This window comes from Cololabis saira, chromosome 13 (genome assembly GCF_033807715.1).
Source record: "Cololabis saira isolate AMF1-May2022 chromosome 13, fColSai1.1, whole genome shotgun sequence".
Classification (NCBI taxonomy): Eukaryota; Metazoa; Chordata; class Actinopteri; order Beloniformes; family Belonidae; genus Cololabis; species Cololabis saira.
The window spans coordinates 21,983,723-21,999,427 of record NC_084599.1 but is presented as its reverse complement, the minus strand read 5'-3'; the positions used below and the strand labels follow the sequence as shown (position 1 = coordinate 21,999,427).

Here is a 15,705-nt window from a genome sequence, read left to right as displayed (position 1 = left end):
GCAGAGGTGTCAAAAGTATTCACATTCATGACTCAGGTAGAAGTATAGATACTAGAGTTTAAAAATACTCCTGTAGAAGTTGAAGTATCAACTCAAGTTTTTTACTTAAGTAAAAGTACTGGTTTCAAAACTACTTAAAGTATAAAAGTAAAAGTAATTTAAGGGGGGAAAAGCCATTAAGGATAAAAGCCATTGAAAATGAATGCATCTTAATACAATGCAAATATATTAAAGAACCATATATGTGTACTATTGAGCATTAACATGTGTTTCAGAGAGCAGAAGATATGATGACTAGTTGCCTATAAGTATTGTAATGGTGCAAAAAGTCAAACTTCAGAGGCATGTTATCATTTATCCTAACCTTTATTGGAATGTACATCCAAGTTTAGTTGCAGGAATCTGAGGGAACGGATGTAAGAACAAAACTGGACAAGAACATCTGAAACAACCACAACCAAATTCAATCTATCCGGATGGTGCAATTTAACTGGATAGTTTTTTTTAAAAGGCTGTTTTTAAAATGCTGCTTTTTAAGAAAGCGTATAGCTAAATATATCTTTTATATGCTCTGTTTTTAAATATATACTTTAAAAAAATGTCATGTTTTATTTTTCTGCTCTGTAGCACTCAGATTACTAAATATAAAGTGCGTTATAAATTAAATGTATTATTATTATTATTATTATTATTATTATTATTATTATTATTATTATTATCATTATCATTATCGTTATCGTTATCGTTATCGTTATCATTATCATTATTATTATTATTATTATTATTATTATTATTATTGTCATTATTAATAAAAATCATCAATGCAAATAACACCTTAGCAAACCTAATCAGCTGCTTTACTTAATAAGATAGTTACAGTAGGGGGCTCCTTTGAATTTCTAGCCTTAAGCTTGAAATCTACTGTTCTCTTGTAAACACTTCTGAAAAAAAGAAGAAAAGACTGCTAAGGAAATGTAACTGCACATTATTGTTGCAGTAATTGTAATATGAAATCATGAACAAGATTTCTCCCAAAGGATTCAGTTCCCTTTTTCGTTTACTCAGTAATTTTTGACTCCTGCAGTTTAACAGAAGCGTAAACGTCACTGAAGTATTACTGTTTAGTTTTAAAATAAATAAAAATCCATAGATCTGATGAAGAGAGTGCATTTGAATCATTACAGATCTCTCCAAACAAATTAAACACATTTAGAAATGTCTCTTATTTAATCACACAAACCTTGACGTACTATAGGAACTTGTGCCTTGTGGTCATAATATTAAAGTTTAATTAACACATGTAAATTGTTGGGAAAAAGTAACTTTGTCTCACACAGTTTCTCAGACCTGGAAGAAAACATTAAACTTTCTTTCCCCTCTAAAATAGTGTTCACATTGATCCCTCCTTTTCCCCACAGTATTTGTTTTACAGGAGACAGCAGCTTTCTCAGGTCTGCACATATGTGTGTTTTTATGTCTCTGGAGCCATGAAGCATGTTCCCCACGAAGTTTGATGGATTAACTTGTTTGGTGCAAGGGGAGACACCCAAACATTGTCTGGCACGCATGTGCAAAACCCATAAAACCATATGTGCATTTAAAACAAGATTGAGATCCAAAACAACTTGAGGTTTCAGCTTGTAAACCTGTTTCTGTTCATCTCTCCTCCATCACCTCTTCTTCCTCATTGAGGAACCTTTCTGCCAAATCCCACTAACTCCCAAAAACAACACAATGACACAATTAATGGCAGGACGTGTTCAAACACGCCACAAGTAAGATATTTACACAACTCTAAAAAGAAAAGTACAACCATGCTCACATTCAAAATGGGAGAGCTGTTGATCTTTCTCAATATTGCTTAAACTTTCTTGACATCAGACGAATGGCTGTGTCAAAGGGGAGAAAATATTGATGAAATTAGTCATTCCCGTCTTTTTAAGTAACCTCCAGTCTTTGCTGTAGGCAAACAATTCTCGCAAAATAAATATTGGCTAAAAACATAGAAGGAGAACATTGGCATCAGGTTGACGCCAGATCATTTCAATAATGACCCAAACTGTTACTCAAGACTTTACACGGGAGGAAGGTGGACACAACAACGCTTCAGTAATCCAGTGGGTTTACACAACACAAATGTGCATATATATAGAGTTAATTTGGCATCTGTGATGGTTTTAAACAGTTCCTATTAAACTGGTATGGCTCCGTGCGTGGAAAAAACCCTGCCAGCATGGTCAAAGCAAAAAACAACAGTGAAGGATTTCTTGGTACCTGAGTAACAGAGGGATTTCACATCACTGGCTGATCATTTCATTATTTATCCATTCATTCACACTGAAGCCCAGGGTCAGTCAAACTTATATGTGGAGGGTGAATACGACTTGATCTTGATTGTAAAATGCACAACCCATGATAAGATTATAGCTAAAAGAACAATTGTTACCAGATGTCCACAGCTTAACTAGAGACAAAAGAAGTATAAGTAAGACTAGAATTGCTAATCAAGTAATTGTATTTCATTTTTGTCCACATTCACATAAAAGTTTAGGTTACAGGTAATGTGTGATCTCTTATATGGTGCTTCAGAGGACAGTGTCACTGCTCTGCAACCTGAGCATATTTCCCCATCAAGGCCATTAAGAGAGTAATGTTTTGTCCAAATGTACATCAAATTACTGAGCTAGACATCAGTTATCGTCCTGAAAAACTGGAGACTCAGTCAAGAGAATCCAGTCCATGTCCAAGCACAAATGACCTCTGAAGTATGGCTCATTTGAGCAGAGTGAGAGCTTTATTTTGAAGTAAGAAAATAACTCCTTCAGGGGTCACCAGAGATGAGATTTGAAACAATATCTAAACTATAATACTATTATATCCCTATGACTTCACAATGAGTGTGATGTAAGCTAGAAATAAAAAGCTCTAATGTTAGTTGTTCCTGGCTTTTGAATTTTTACTATTGATTAACAGTAATATGCCTTATTGTATTATTATAATTCATCCTAAATTGAAAAAAAAATTTGATCTTAAGTATACATGTTTCACAAACTGATAAACCTACAGGGCTCACTCAGTGATTCTGACGATATATTCATTATTTATAGTATCGTTTCGAATGTGACACAAATAAGTTACCAGGATCTCATTCCTAATCAATCTGTGACAACAAGGTATTGATCTTGCAGCCACATACTGCTAACTTGTGGCCAAACAACAATATTTCTCACACCAGTGACACTGGGAGTGGGATGGTGTAGGAAATCCAGCAGAAATGAGGATTCACACTGAGATTGAGGAGCTGGAAAAGAGTCCTTCTGTGTTACGGCTAATGTTTCTGTGTTAATTGCCAGGATATCTTTGTGATTTCATGATCAATGTTGTATCTGTTTTGCTTCCCCAAAGTGACCAGAAGACCAGTTAATAAAGCTTTAAAACAAGTCAGGGATCTTGCTTCACTACTCAATAAAGAAAGCTTGGAGGTATATTTTGCTTCATCTGAAGATAGTATTTGCTTTCTTTGCATTTTTTTACAAGAAACAAACTGACACTGACACTTTTTGTCTGGACGCCTCAGACAATCAGCCCTTTGGGCACAGCTTCACAGACAGTTAACCCACAATAAGAATGGTTCAGTCGAAGAATCACTGACGTCAGCAGTTTGCATTTGGGTTTTCCTGGCCATCATTTGGATCTGTGGAATTTCTCTCCTCCTTGTCATCTCCAGAAGGGACAGCCAGCAACTCTGCACATCCTTCACGCCCCGCAGGCTTAGCACGTCGGCTTGCCCTGAGCAAACAGCCTGCGGCAGCAGGAGGAGGCTCTGCCCTGACCTGCTGTCACGCTAAGATTTGTTTCAGTGGCTCACCTCTAAATGGCAGTTTGACCAAAGATAGGGAGGGATAAAGAGAGAAGTCATGTTTGGTTAGAAAGACGAGTACTGCGTTTGGCTGAAGACTCACCATCACCACGTAGAAGTTAGTGACTGGCTGTGACCTGACGTGGCCATCAGACATAATAACACATCTGCCTGCATGTTCAACCATAAACACCCCAATTTTTTTTTTGTTAATTTATTTTATCAACGTTTATTGTAAAAATTGCAAAGAAACTCTTACACTCTTGCAAAAGGTGTTTGTCTAGGAAAAAAGAAACCATTCCAGTGGTCATGTCTAGTTTCGAAAGCCTTGTAGGTTTACTTTGCTGCAGCTAATGAATTCCTCAGCTGGTCAAATAGAGTGCTTGGAAATGAAATGTGGCACTGCAACAAAACAAAAAAACTTCAAAGAACATGACCCCCCACCCCAGCTTTTCAACTTGATTTAACACTACAGGACTGCAGGCCAATCAATACCTTTGTGCTGCACGGCCAATAGCGCCATTAACACGGAGCGAAAATGGTAAAAAGGTATTTAGAAATAAATAGCTGTGGCAGGTTTTTAGACACTTCCACACCCCTGCCAGACAGCGTGCCTTCTAAACGCATTGACAGGGTGTAAATAAAGCGAGACATTCCCAAATAACCTCACGTGGAGTTTTTGCTGGATGAATAAATGTTTTTCCCTCTGCAGTAACACAACACAACGAACGTGCAACAACGAGCTCATGGTGTGATGCAGTATTTATTTTGCTCCGGTTTTATAGACATAGATATGAGAAGTGGAATAAATACAGGTGTGTGTCAGAGATTTGTTTCTCCAAAAGCATTTAAGAAATGTCCCACCCCAACAATAAAATGCTCCTCAGCTTGTTTGCTATTAATGGGCATACTATCATGTTGTTGTACAAGCATATACACATCTTTTCAGGGTTAAAATTAGGATGTGTAAACTGTCTTTAGAAAAATACTTTTAATTTAAAGAAGAATGGTGGAAAGCAGTTTTTCTCCAAATATGCACCAATTCACGCATACACATTACCTTAAAAACAGCACAGTACAGCTGCCTTTATGTGCATGAACTCTTTCTTATTTGTGCTGCATACATGCAGTTAACAGAACAGTCTTGCATTGTCTTAAAAATCTTAAAAGGATTCATGTCCACACAAATAATAAAACCAAGCATGGAGCCAGCATGGCTGACACTCCAACATAATATATGACATAAATTAAGGATGACTTGTCATGACAAAGAGCTTAACAACAGCAGCAGCTGTACATGAAGAGCAGCAAGAGGTTTTTAAGAACAGATTTATGCGTGAAGGTTTCTGTCTTCAGCAGGTCAGCTCCTGTGAAACATAAAGTAAGCATCAGAGATTAAGTTTATTTGTTTTGGTTCTGATATAATTTATAAAGAATATTTATAAGTTTATGGATAACTGTATCTTTAGACTTACATAACAATCCTGCAGTGTCTCGCCTGGACGTAGCTTCCTGTGTACCATATGTCACACCTGACCTCATTGTTGGAGAAATCAGACTCTGGGACGAGCTGAGAGGGGTTCACTGTCACCTGGAGAACAGATGAAAAAGCTGTGAAATGTAAGTGTTACAATTGACCTTAAATTCTGCTGAGATAAGTCAGTCGATCAGTTCGGGAAGCCAACCTTGAGAATGTAGTTTCCAGGTGGCACATCGGTGATGTCGATCCACTGGCAATCGATGTTGGCATGATACGTATCATAGCAACCAGGACCAAGACCCTAAAACCAACCCAGACATGTTAAGTTTTTACTTGTATAGTGTTTTTTGTTTGTTTGTTTGTTTGTTTGGCACATACATGCACATACAAGTCAACGAACAAATGAATAAGAAGCTGCAGACCTGTGTGTGAGCAGTGCAGGCAAAGCGGCGTCGCACCCCTGGGTCACATGATGTGTCCTCCAAACAGAAACTGGCTTTGTGTCCTTCAGCAACCTTCTGTCCAGTGGAGACATCCAGCAAGTCATAGTTACTGAAGGCCTCCATGCTGTGGTAATGCCTGAAAAGAGACATATGTGCACACGCACAAACATGACAAGTTGTATCTTTATTTGATCATATCTAACCCACATACCACAGGCCTCAGCATCTACACATTTCTTGGGGACTGGCTCTTGTCTTTGTGTACATATGTGAATTATAATGAACTTACTGGTGACAGCTATGCCATTCCCACTCATGTCTGGGTTTCATTGGGAGGAAGTCTGCAGTTCCTTGGTTCTTCACTCGCTGTGGAAAACGCAGCAGGACTCTGTAATCGAGGTCCTTCACACTTGGGTGATATGCAGACCTGTATGGATAGAAAGCGAAGAGGAGCCAACATCACCTCCTGTATTTTCACCATGACACTTACAGAAACACTGAGTGCACAGCTGGCGCTGAGTTGTCCCACGTCCTCATCACATCCCGCTGTCCCCCATACACACAGTTCACCACACACTGAACTCCCCCTGTTGCTCGCTGACCTCAGCAGGGAGAGTGATTTACTCAGGTCTTCCTTTAGTGGGTTATTTCTTTTACTTCTGAAATTCCTTGGCTTTCATTTCAGAGTTTATTTTCCTTGGCAAAGTGGCTGCTCAGATCAGAGGAGAAAATCTCGGACAGTTGCCAGGTGTGTGTCCAGCCATTCTGTCACTCAGCTGTAGTCTCCAAGTGGGACAGAGGCCAACACGCTTCCTAATGCGGCAGCCTCAGATGAACCCTACCTGATATCTTCTCCTCTTTACACATCTCTATGGTTGTGACTTTTCTTAGTCATTTTTAAATCTTGGTATTTGAATCTTGAATATCTTATTATTTGAAGACTAAAGTCAGATAAGGCAGTGCACCTGGAGAGGCAGTTCTCTTCAGCAGCGCAGCGAAGTGCATACATCTGCACTCTCTGGATGTAGGAGGCTGCTTGGATGTAGTATGGGTCAGGTATCAGGTCAGGAAGACCTGGAGGAAAAGAAAAAAAACCCTGAATGATCTGTACATAGTGGGACTGAACTATCCACTTCATCCGATATAGTTACGTGATAGGATCCATGTGACAACATTTGTATAATCGCATCATCATCATAAAATGTATATATTCTGCTGTACATGATGTAAAAACACACCTGGCGTGACTTCATTTTGATGTGATTTAATATTTCAAACATGAATACCATAGTACACCTAAGCTGCTGACACAGCCAGCTGAATGAAAGATGCTTCATCCAAAACTATAAATATTAGATTTTTTTCATCACTATTATCATAATGGAGCTTATAGCTACCACTCATTAAATTATAGTGTACACTGAAAAAAATACATCTAAGCGCATGTAAATATAACATATTTAAATCTGTGATATTAACAATTAAAAATGAAGTTTGTTGCTTTACATGAATACATCTAGTTTTGAACTTAATCGGCATTTGTTCAAAAAACAAGACATTGTGCATTTTTTCCTTAACAAGCAGTATTTATGTAATCCCAGGCAATCTTTTCATTTACACACAAACAACAAGCAACGATCTTGTTGTATTCACTTTTCCTTTAACAACTTTAATCTATTGGGCAGATTGACCAACGTTTAGATGAAACATGCTTTATTTGTTTAAGTAGAACAACCACAGTAAAAATTATCTTGCTTGATCTACTTTTAAAAAATTAAGGTGACTTTTTCACATGAGATTTTTATGTAGATCAAGAAAGTCTAGTCTTTGTATAAACTACTTAATTGTTAGTATGTACAAAATTCATTTTGGTAACTAAAGTAAACTTAACACAATTAAGTTGACTGTACTTGCAAAATGTATTATTTACATACAAAAAATTAAGTAGTTTATACAAAGACTAGTCTTTTTTGATCTACATAATAATCTCATGTGAAAAGTTGACTTATTTTTTCAATTAGATCAAGCACAATATTTGTATCAGTGTCTCAGAAAAAATGTGGGCGACATTGAAAAAAAAAAAAAAAAACCAGCAAAGAACATTAAAAAAAAAAAACAACAACCTCAAGCATGCTATGTGTGCTCGCCTCACCGTTGAGGAAGAACCTGGTTCCGTGGCCGGGCCCTGGCGGAGGGTGCGAGGACACCCTGTTCCTGCGGTCTGGTGCGTAAACATTATAGAAAACGGAATTCCTGTGATGAATATTGTGCGGATCCCGCGGGTCTCCTGTTGCATCCTGGCCTCTCGGAGTGTATATTTCACCTACAGCGTTGCTGGGCATGGCTATGGGGGAAACCCTGTCCTCTGGAGCGTCTCCGGCCAGCGAGCGCGCTCCCTGCTGCCGGTGCGCACTGCGCGCGTCCGGACCGGGACTCACTTGCGGGCGTTGCGTTCCAGTGAGTCCCAGCGGGGACGCACTGGCCCGCAACGCCACAGACTCGTCCCCGGGTGTAGTCCGGTCTCCCCCGGGGACCCCGCTGCCGGAAAACTCCTGAAAGCTGCCGCTGGACGGAGCCTGGGCTGAACCGCCTCCATCATCAGTCCTGGTGGCTAGAGACTGGCTGTGCGTAACGGGCCACTCCGTGGCGAGAACACCCGCTTGGGTTCCAAGAACCGACTTGTCCATCTGAATGTGGTCATTTTCCACCGAGTTACCTTCAGCTCCCGCTTCGAAACTCACAACTCTGGTTTTGGTGGCTCTACCGTGGGCAGCAGCAGGTGGGTTCACTTGGTTAAAAGTGTTCGTCGCCGTCAGTAACAGCTGCGTGCGCCTCCCGCTGTGCGCAGGTGAGCGGTACTGGGTCCCGGTGGTCAGCAGGTTGTACACCTGGCCGTTGTTCTGCCACTGGATCCGGTGTCTCCACGGACCGACGGGCACGCGTGAAGGATGCTGCGCGCTGACCAAGCAGATGTGAAGGAGGCAAAGCAAAACTAACCCAAACTTCTCCATGGTTCACTCGGATTCTGGCTACGCGAATGGCTGCAAGACGTCAACGAAGAACATTTGAGTTGGACATCGCTGCTGGTAAGGTGGTGTTTTGACCTCGTTGCGTAATTACGCAGATCCCTTGAGGTGGAAGGGAGTGGGCCTTGGTTTTTGGGAGGTTTTTGATTGCTTAACGTGAGTTTAAACTATCGTTGAGCTCAGGGGGGAAAATCCCGTTTCATAGTTGGGGGGGGGACAATAAACAGTAACATTTTAGAAAATAAATCCAGGGGGGGACAAGGAATAAAAGTTTTAGCCTTCCTTTAATACAGCATTTTGACATTTTCAACTCTATCTCGCAAACAGGCAGAAGACCTTTCTTAGAGTAATACAAAACAATGGTATTAGGTGGAAGGTGGCAATAATACAGCACATCTGACATAATACACTGCAAAAACCCAAAATCTTAACAATATTTGTCTTATTTCTAGTTAAAATGTCTCATTTTTAGTTAAAAAGAATCTCATTACACTTAAAACAAGACTCATCACTGGAAAAAAACAACAATTTTCACCTGTTTCAAGTAGATTTTCACTTAAAATAAGTAGAAAAATCTGCCAGTGGAACAAGATTGTTTTGCTTAGACAAGATAAATCTTATCGCACTGGCAGATTTTTCTACTTATTTCAAGTGAAAATTTACTTGAAACAGGTGAAAATTGTCAAATAACGAGTTATTTTTCTGGTGATGACACTTGTTTTAAGTGTAATGAAATTTTACTGTTTATTATTATTTTCGATTTCGGTTTCGGCCACAAATTTTCATTTTGGTGCATCACTACTAAATACTACTGCATTGTTCCAAAATTATTAATTCTGTCTCAAATTATTCTAGGGGGGGACAGCTTTACTAATGGGGGGGACTTGTCCCCCCTGTCCCCCCCGGGATTTTCGCCCCTGTTTGAGCTGCGCTCACCGCCCTCCCCCATGTGCAACCCTAACCAGATGGAGGGTTTACCTCATTTGTTAAGGAAATAATGCTCCAGTAGAAAACAGTGGAAGTCACCAATGATATAAACATCAAACATCAACAGAATGCTCAAAGGGTCTCAGTTTATTTGAAACCGCACACGCGTGTTCTTGTGTAAGATGGAGATGGTCTAATTGCAACTTAATGATCAATGCATGCACGAGTTTAGGAGTCAAAATGGGCGAAAATGGGATAAAGGCCGTCTTTTTTTTTTTGCCAAATATCATAAAAATACATTTTCACTCAAATTGTATTAAATGTGTGTGTTAATTGATTTGTTTGGTTCTTAAAAAAAATAGCTCAAAATGGAAATTCAGATAGAACATCAATGGAAAGAGATGGATTGTTTCTCAGGTAAAACAGAAATGGAAATTCAATAAATAAATAAAAATGAAGACAGACGACAAATCAGGTGTAGAAAGTTTATGAGTGGGACCAGATGGAGAGGGGTTCTATTGCTGAGTGTTGGGTGTGATAATCCATGCAGATGTGGTCAATTAGTAAGTTTTTCATTGTGATATTTATTTTTTTCTTGTATTTCCAGTTCACGAGGATAGTTTTCTTGGCGATAGTTATGGCTACAAGGATTCATTTATTGTTTGGATTTGTCAGGTTAATTGTTGATGTGTCGCCAAGTAAGCAGGGGGATGGAGATAAGGGGGTGTTGCAGCCCAAGAAATTTGACTTTGTGACCTCAGACCAAAATTGCTGAACCGGGATGCAGTACGAAATGGCGTTGATTAAGTGTCTGCTTGTTTTAATGGTGAAGTTAGTACATATTTCAGATGAGATTCCCATTTAAAAAATGTTCTGTCCTAGTTCTATTGTGTTCATTATGTCTTCTGATAGATATCCTAAAGTTTCTTTTTTTCAGACAAATTTCCAATTCTTACCTTCAAACTGACAATGTTGTATTATATATGTATTAGATAAAGGCAGTCTAAATGTGCAGTGGTCGCCCAAATATAGAAATCCTAATACTGAGAATTCAATACTTTTCCTAAGCAGAATTTAAAACAAGCACCAACAGTGCCAACAGGACACACTGCGGACGGATCATTTCACCACATGGTGGCAGTGGATCATCACACACAGACTGTTGCGGCTGATATGGGATTTTTTTTTTAAATACAGTCATCCAAAAATTAAACTCATCCCCATAATGAGTTATGTAGTGTACTTTAAAATGTAATTAGTAAACAAAAGTTTAAATAAATAAATACATATATATTGATCGCAGATTGGTTACTAAGGTCTAGTTGTCAGCAACTGCTATGTAACTGGACCAAGAAGGAGCAACCCTTGTAGTCAGTACCTCCTCCTGTAATCGTGTGTTTTTATTTGTATTTATCTATTTTGCATATAAAACATAATGCAAATCATCTGATTGTAGTGGGTATCCCCATGGTACTTAGTACCCCCATGATTCAATAGGTTGTACAGCAGCATTAGCATCAGCAGCAATAACTTGGAGTGGTCGTTTCCTGTGTGACTTCATCAGTCTCTCACATGATTGTGGAGGAAATATTCTTCCCAACATTGCTTCAGGCTGAAGTTTTCGGACATTCACTAAATGCACAGCATTTTTAAAGATCTACCTGGGCATTTCCTTTGGTTTGAGGACTGGTGTTTTACTAGCCTATTCAAAACCTTCTTATCCCTTTTCAGGCATAGTGGTGAAGATTTGCAGGTGTGCTTTGGGTAATTTGCCTGTTGCAGGACCAAATGTGCACCATGCTTTAGCTTTCAAACAGATACCCTCACATTTGTCTCTTGAATACTCTGGTATATGAAGGAGTTCATGCTGCTGACTGCGAAACAAGCCCAGACCATTGCCTCTCCACCATGATGCGTTTCACTAAGTATCAAGTGTTTCTGATGAAAAACAAAATGTGTTTGGTTTTCACCCAAAATCATGCTTGACATTATGGCTAAACAATTGCACTCCAGTCCCTTCTGTCCACAATTCATTGTTCCAGAAGTTTGGTGGTTTGTTCAGATGCAGTTTTGAAATGCCCAACATGCTACAATGTCCTCTTTGGACAAAAAAAGGCCTTTTCTTGGCAAGCCTCTGAACCAAACCATACCTGTTCATTCCTTTCCCAACTGGGATTTATTAGTGTTTGATTTATGTGTAATTCTTTAAGCATTGCACAGTGGATAACCTATGTTTGATGTCCACCTCTATGAAGATTGTCAGGTCTCTTTATTTCTTTCCACTTGTGAGTAATCATACTCATTATTTAATGTTGAACTCGGAATTGTTTGGAAATCTCTTATGACAATTCCCAGATTTACAATAGCAATACCTGTGTCTCTAAGACCATCACTTAACAAACACCTGAATGCTCCAGAAAAAAATGCCCAAAAAGCCCAACAACATCAAATTAAAAGGGAGTTTTGCACACAAAAGTATGAACTACAATCCTGGGCCTACCCTTCAACGCATTTTATAAAGTTCAGGATTATATGATTTGGTGTTTATAACTGAAATTATTTCTTTTTATTCTATATATACGAGCAATTTAATGTGAGGCATGGCACACCTTTTTTCTGAATGATTGAAGTTAGTGCCCTTCATAGTCTGCATAGAGTTAAAAATGACTACTGCTTCAAAACTCAAACCCTTTATTGTTTTCAGACAGTGTGTGCAGTCTTGAAGGATCTGCAGAAAACGTCCAGACCTTATTTCCTTCGGACCCTCATGATAAACATGGTTTGTGTCTGTTCTTAAGTACGTGACGAGCTCTTACCTCTGCCTTTGTTTTGTTCTGCTCAGCCAGGCTGCCTCGACGTGCAGACTGACAGGTAGCTTGCAGCCCAGAGCGAACAGTGGCAAAAACCACCAGCACGCTGAGGGGTGGAAGAAATCAGTGTGCATCAAAACTTTAATAACTGTAACTCCTTCTTAATACCCCACACACCTCAGCAAGAAAACACAGCCATCTAGCAATCCATGACTCCTCCAGTGAGAAACAGAAAAAAGAAACCATTGGAGAATCTGTGCAACTCGTGGGAGATAATGTCAGGGCAGAGGTTCAACTGGCCCAGACAGTGTGACTAATTTCTCCTTTTTGACATGCAGTCTCTCCTTGCATAACAAACCACTCTCCAATTTATAGACACACATAATTCAAACTAAGACCTTTACTTACATGCACCACATGTTGAACATCCGTGAAGGTGGCACCAGATTAGCGGCAGGTTTTATCGCTGTTACCGGGCGGTATAAGCTGCCCAGCGGTAACATAAATGAGATGAGCTTGAAGGCAGTGGTCTCCATATGTGTACAGATGCAAACCCTCTAAGGAACAACTGAGCAGTAAGATCATAAAAACAGAAAATAGGCATCCTTAGTGCAGTGATTCAAATATGGGATTAACTAATGTTGGAAGTGTTTTGTGGTTTTTGTGATGATCCAAGGAAATTGCAAAGTAAATAGACCAGGTTTGTCCAGTAAAATGTCTAGACAGGGTTTGTTTTCACTGTAAAGCAGGTTGGGATACTGCAGCCACTGTTTCCCAGTAAAACACAGCCTTGCTTGTGCGTAGTAAAACATGAATAGTTGGATGTGTTTTTGCAGACTATGAACTTAACACGCACAGCGCTCTTTTGTAGCATACTTTTCTGTGTGTATCATCCCAATATTTAAGAAAATTGTTGAAAAAACTGGTTAATTTCTTACTTTAAAATAAAACTGAAATCTGTCCATGAGCTGCAGTGTTTTTCCTGGTCCATGTTTGTCCTTGCAGTCATCAGACATACTGCTGTCAATTTTAGCACCACAAGTTCAGGCCAGTGTGATTTTGTCCACGACCACCTGTTAGGGCGTCATAACAATCACATTGTCATCCCATTTCCATATGACACGCACATGACAGATTAAATGCACCTACGGGAAGCGAATGGCTGTCACTGCAGCATAGCTGTCAGCCAAAGGGGCCTATGACTTAGTCATAGCAGAATGTTTAACCTGTAGCCCATAAGAAATACTATCAGAAATATGTGAGGGAAAATGCATCAGTGGTTTTATTTAACTACTGAGTCAAGTCAGCCTGAAACTCTGCACTACAAACTACAAGTAACATAATTGAACATGTGAGTAACAAAATCCAAATGACAGAAAGTTCTTCCAGGCAAATTATTAATTAACATTGATCCGTTCCGGAAAAGAGGACATTTAAAATATGCACACTTACGTGACCTGTTCTATACTTAGCTGGGTAATATAGGATGACGTTCATGCCAACTATTCTGTGATGTGATGGGATAATCCCTTATGGGAGATTATTCCGGTCTATTTATATGTATAGAAACATAAGTGACATGAACACGTGCCTCGGGCCTCATGTAGAGCGAATCTAGTGCTAACAGCCTAAATCCTGCTGTCAGTACGTGACCTACCCGAGCATCTACTGGAACAAAGTTGGGAAGACTATTTTGGAGCTACAGTGGGGAAACACCTCGAAGACAGACAAGTCACGCTTTGACAGAATATCTCCTCTCTCTAAAATAGATCCAAAGAAAACTTTCCTATGCTGGAATGTGTTCAGTTCATATTTTTTATATATCGGAATTACAGAAAAACTAATTTGACACCAGCTGAATCATGTTGTAGGTCCAGGAAATGATCTATACTCTGACATCTACAGTGATTAACCTAACCTTGGTGATTTACAGTAACTGTCTCCCTCTTTACTGATGTCACGTCAAATTACTACGGGTAACTGTTGCATTTAAAACAATTAAATATTGATAAAGGATTAGTGATACACAGATGACATTGTTTGCAGAGATTTTTTGTTTGCCGACTTTTGAATCTTGCTTTTTTTGTTTCCTGTTTACACCCCATTCAGTTGTTCTTTTGCACTGTTATAGTTTCTCAGCCTCCTGTATTGATCCATCCATTAATTTTCTATACCCATTTAATCCTGTGTATGGTCCTTGTATTCTTATTTTCAATATTGTTTTCCAAACAAAAGGCATACTAAGCAAAAGTAAAGAGGAATGGGCTCGTACACAATTGATAGCAGGCGTACTGTATGTATTGCAATAATGTTAAATATTTTTGCCAAAAACATTAATAAAATTTTACACATCACAATGTCTCAACTTCCCTTCAAAGAATTTTTCTGCAAAATATCTACCAGTATTTACTCCCGTTAAAGTGAGTGAGACAAGCTTGAGTTTAATTGATCCATCATTTAAACCTACCTAGGGTCACTTGGACTGCTGGAGCCAATACCAAACTCCCTACTAGTCACTAGTCCACTGTAGGGCCTATTTAAACGATCAAAGTTTGCATTCACTTCGTAAATTCTGCTATCACTTATAGGGCAAAAACTCAAATGAGCCCAAAACATACTGTTTCAAAATGTATGAACAAGTTTATCAAGTAAAGTGCTGGCACTTCCCAGGGAAATGCATCACACACACACACACACACACACACACACACACACACACACACACACACACACACACACACACACACACACACACACACACACACACACACACACACACACACACACACACACACACACACACACACACACACACACACACACACACACACACACACACACACACACACACACACACACACACACACACACACACACACACACACACACACACACACACACACACACACACACACACACACACACACACACGGTGTAGACTTACAAATTTAAAGCTTTATCTTTGGTGGTTTAGTCTAAATTTCTTCTCAAATCATCCACTGATGTCCAAAAGGTTTATTTAAAACATGCGGAATTTCTTGGATGGTTACTGAAGCATAGTGATGTTAATCTTATATGAATAAAAAGTTGAAGCAAACCATGTAGCAAATCAATCATTCATCAGGCATCTGCATGTCAGAGACAGTAACAACACTGATGA

At 39.3% G+C, this 15,705-nt stretch overlaps 1 protein-coding gene across 2 annotated transcripts; it reads right to left on the bottom strand.

Moving 5' to 3' along the window:
* Nucleotides 1–4,609: 4,609 nt before the first annotated feature.
* On the bottom strand, nt 4,610–8,937 carry loxl5a (lysyl oxidase-like 5a). Of its 2 annotated transcripts, XM_061737142.1 has the most exons (7): nt 7,935–8,937; nt 6,748–6,856; nt 6,072–6,209; nt 5,762–5,918; nt 5,545–5,640; nt 5,335–5,450; nt 4,610–5,226 (listed from the first exon to the last, which is right to left on the bottom strand). In XM_061737142.1, the coding sequence occupies exons 1-7, from the start codon at nt 8,791–8,793 to the stop codon at nt 5,220–5,222; spliced, it is 1,482 nt and encodes a 493-aa protein (XP_061593126.1). In that variant the 5' UTR covers nt 8,794–8,937; the 3' UTR covers nt 4,610–5,219. The 2 variants fall into 2 exon arrangements, with proteins under 2 accessions (XP_061593126.1, XP_061593127.1); XM_061737143.1 differs by lacking the exon at nt 4,610–5,226 and having other exon boundaries at nt 5,370–5,470.
* Between the last annotated feature and the right edge of the window lie 6,768 nt (nt 8,938–15,705).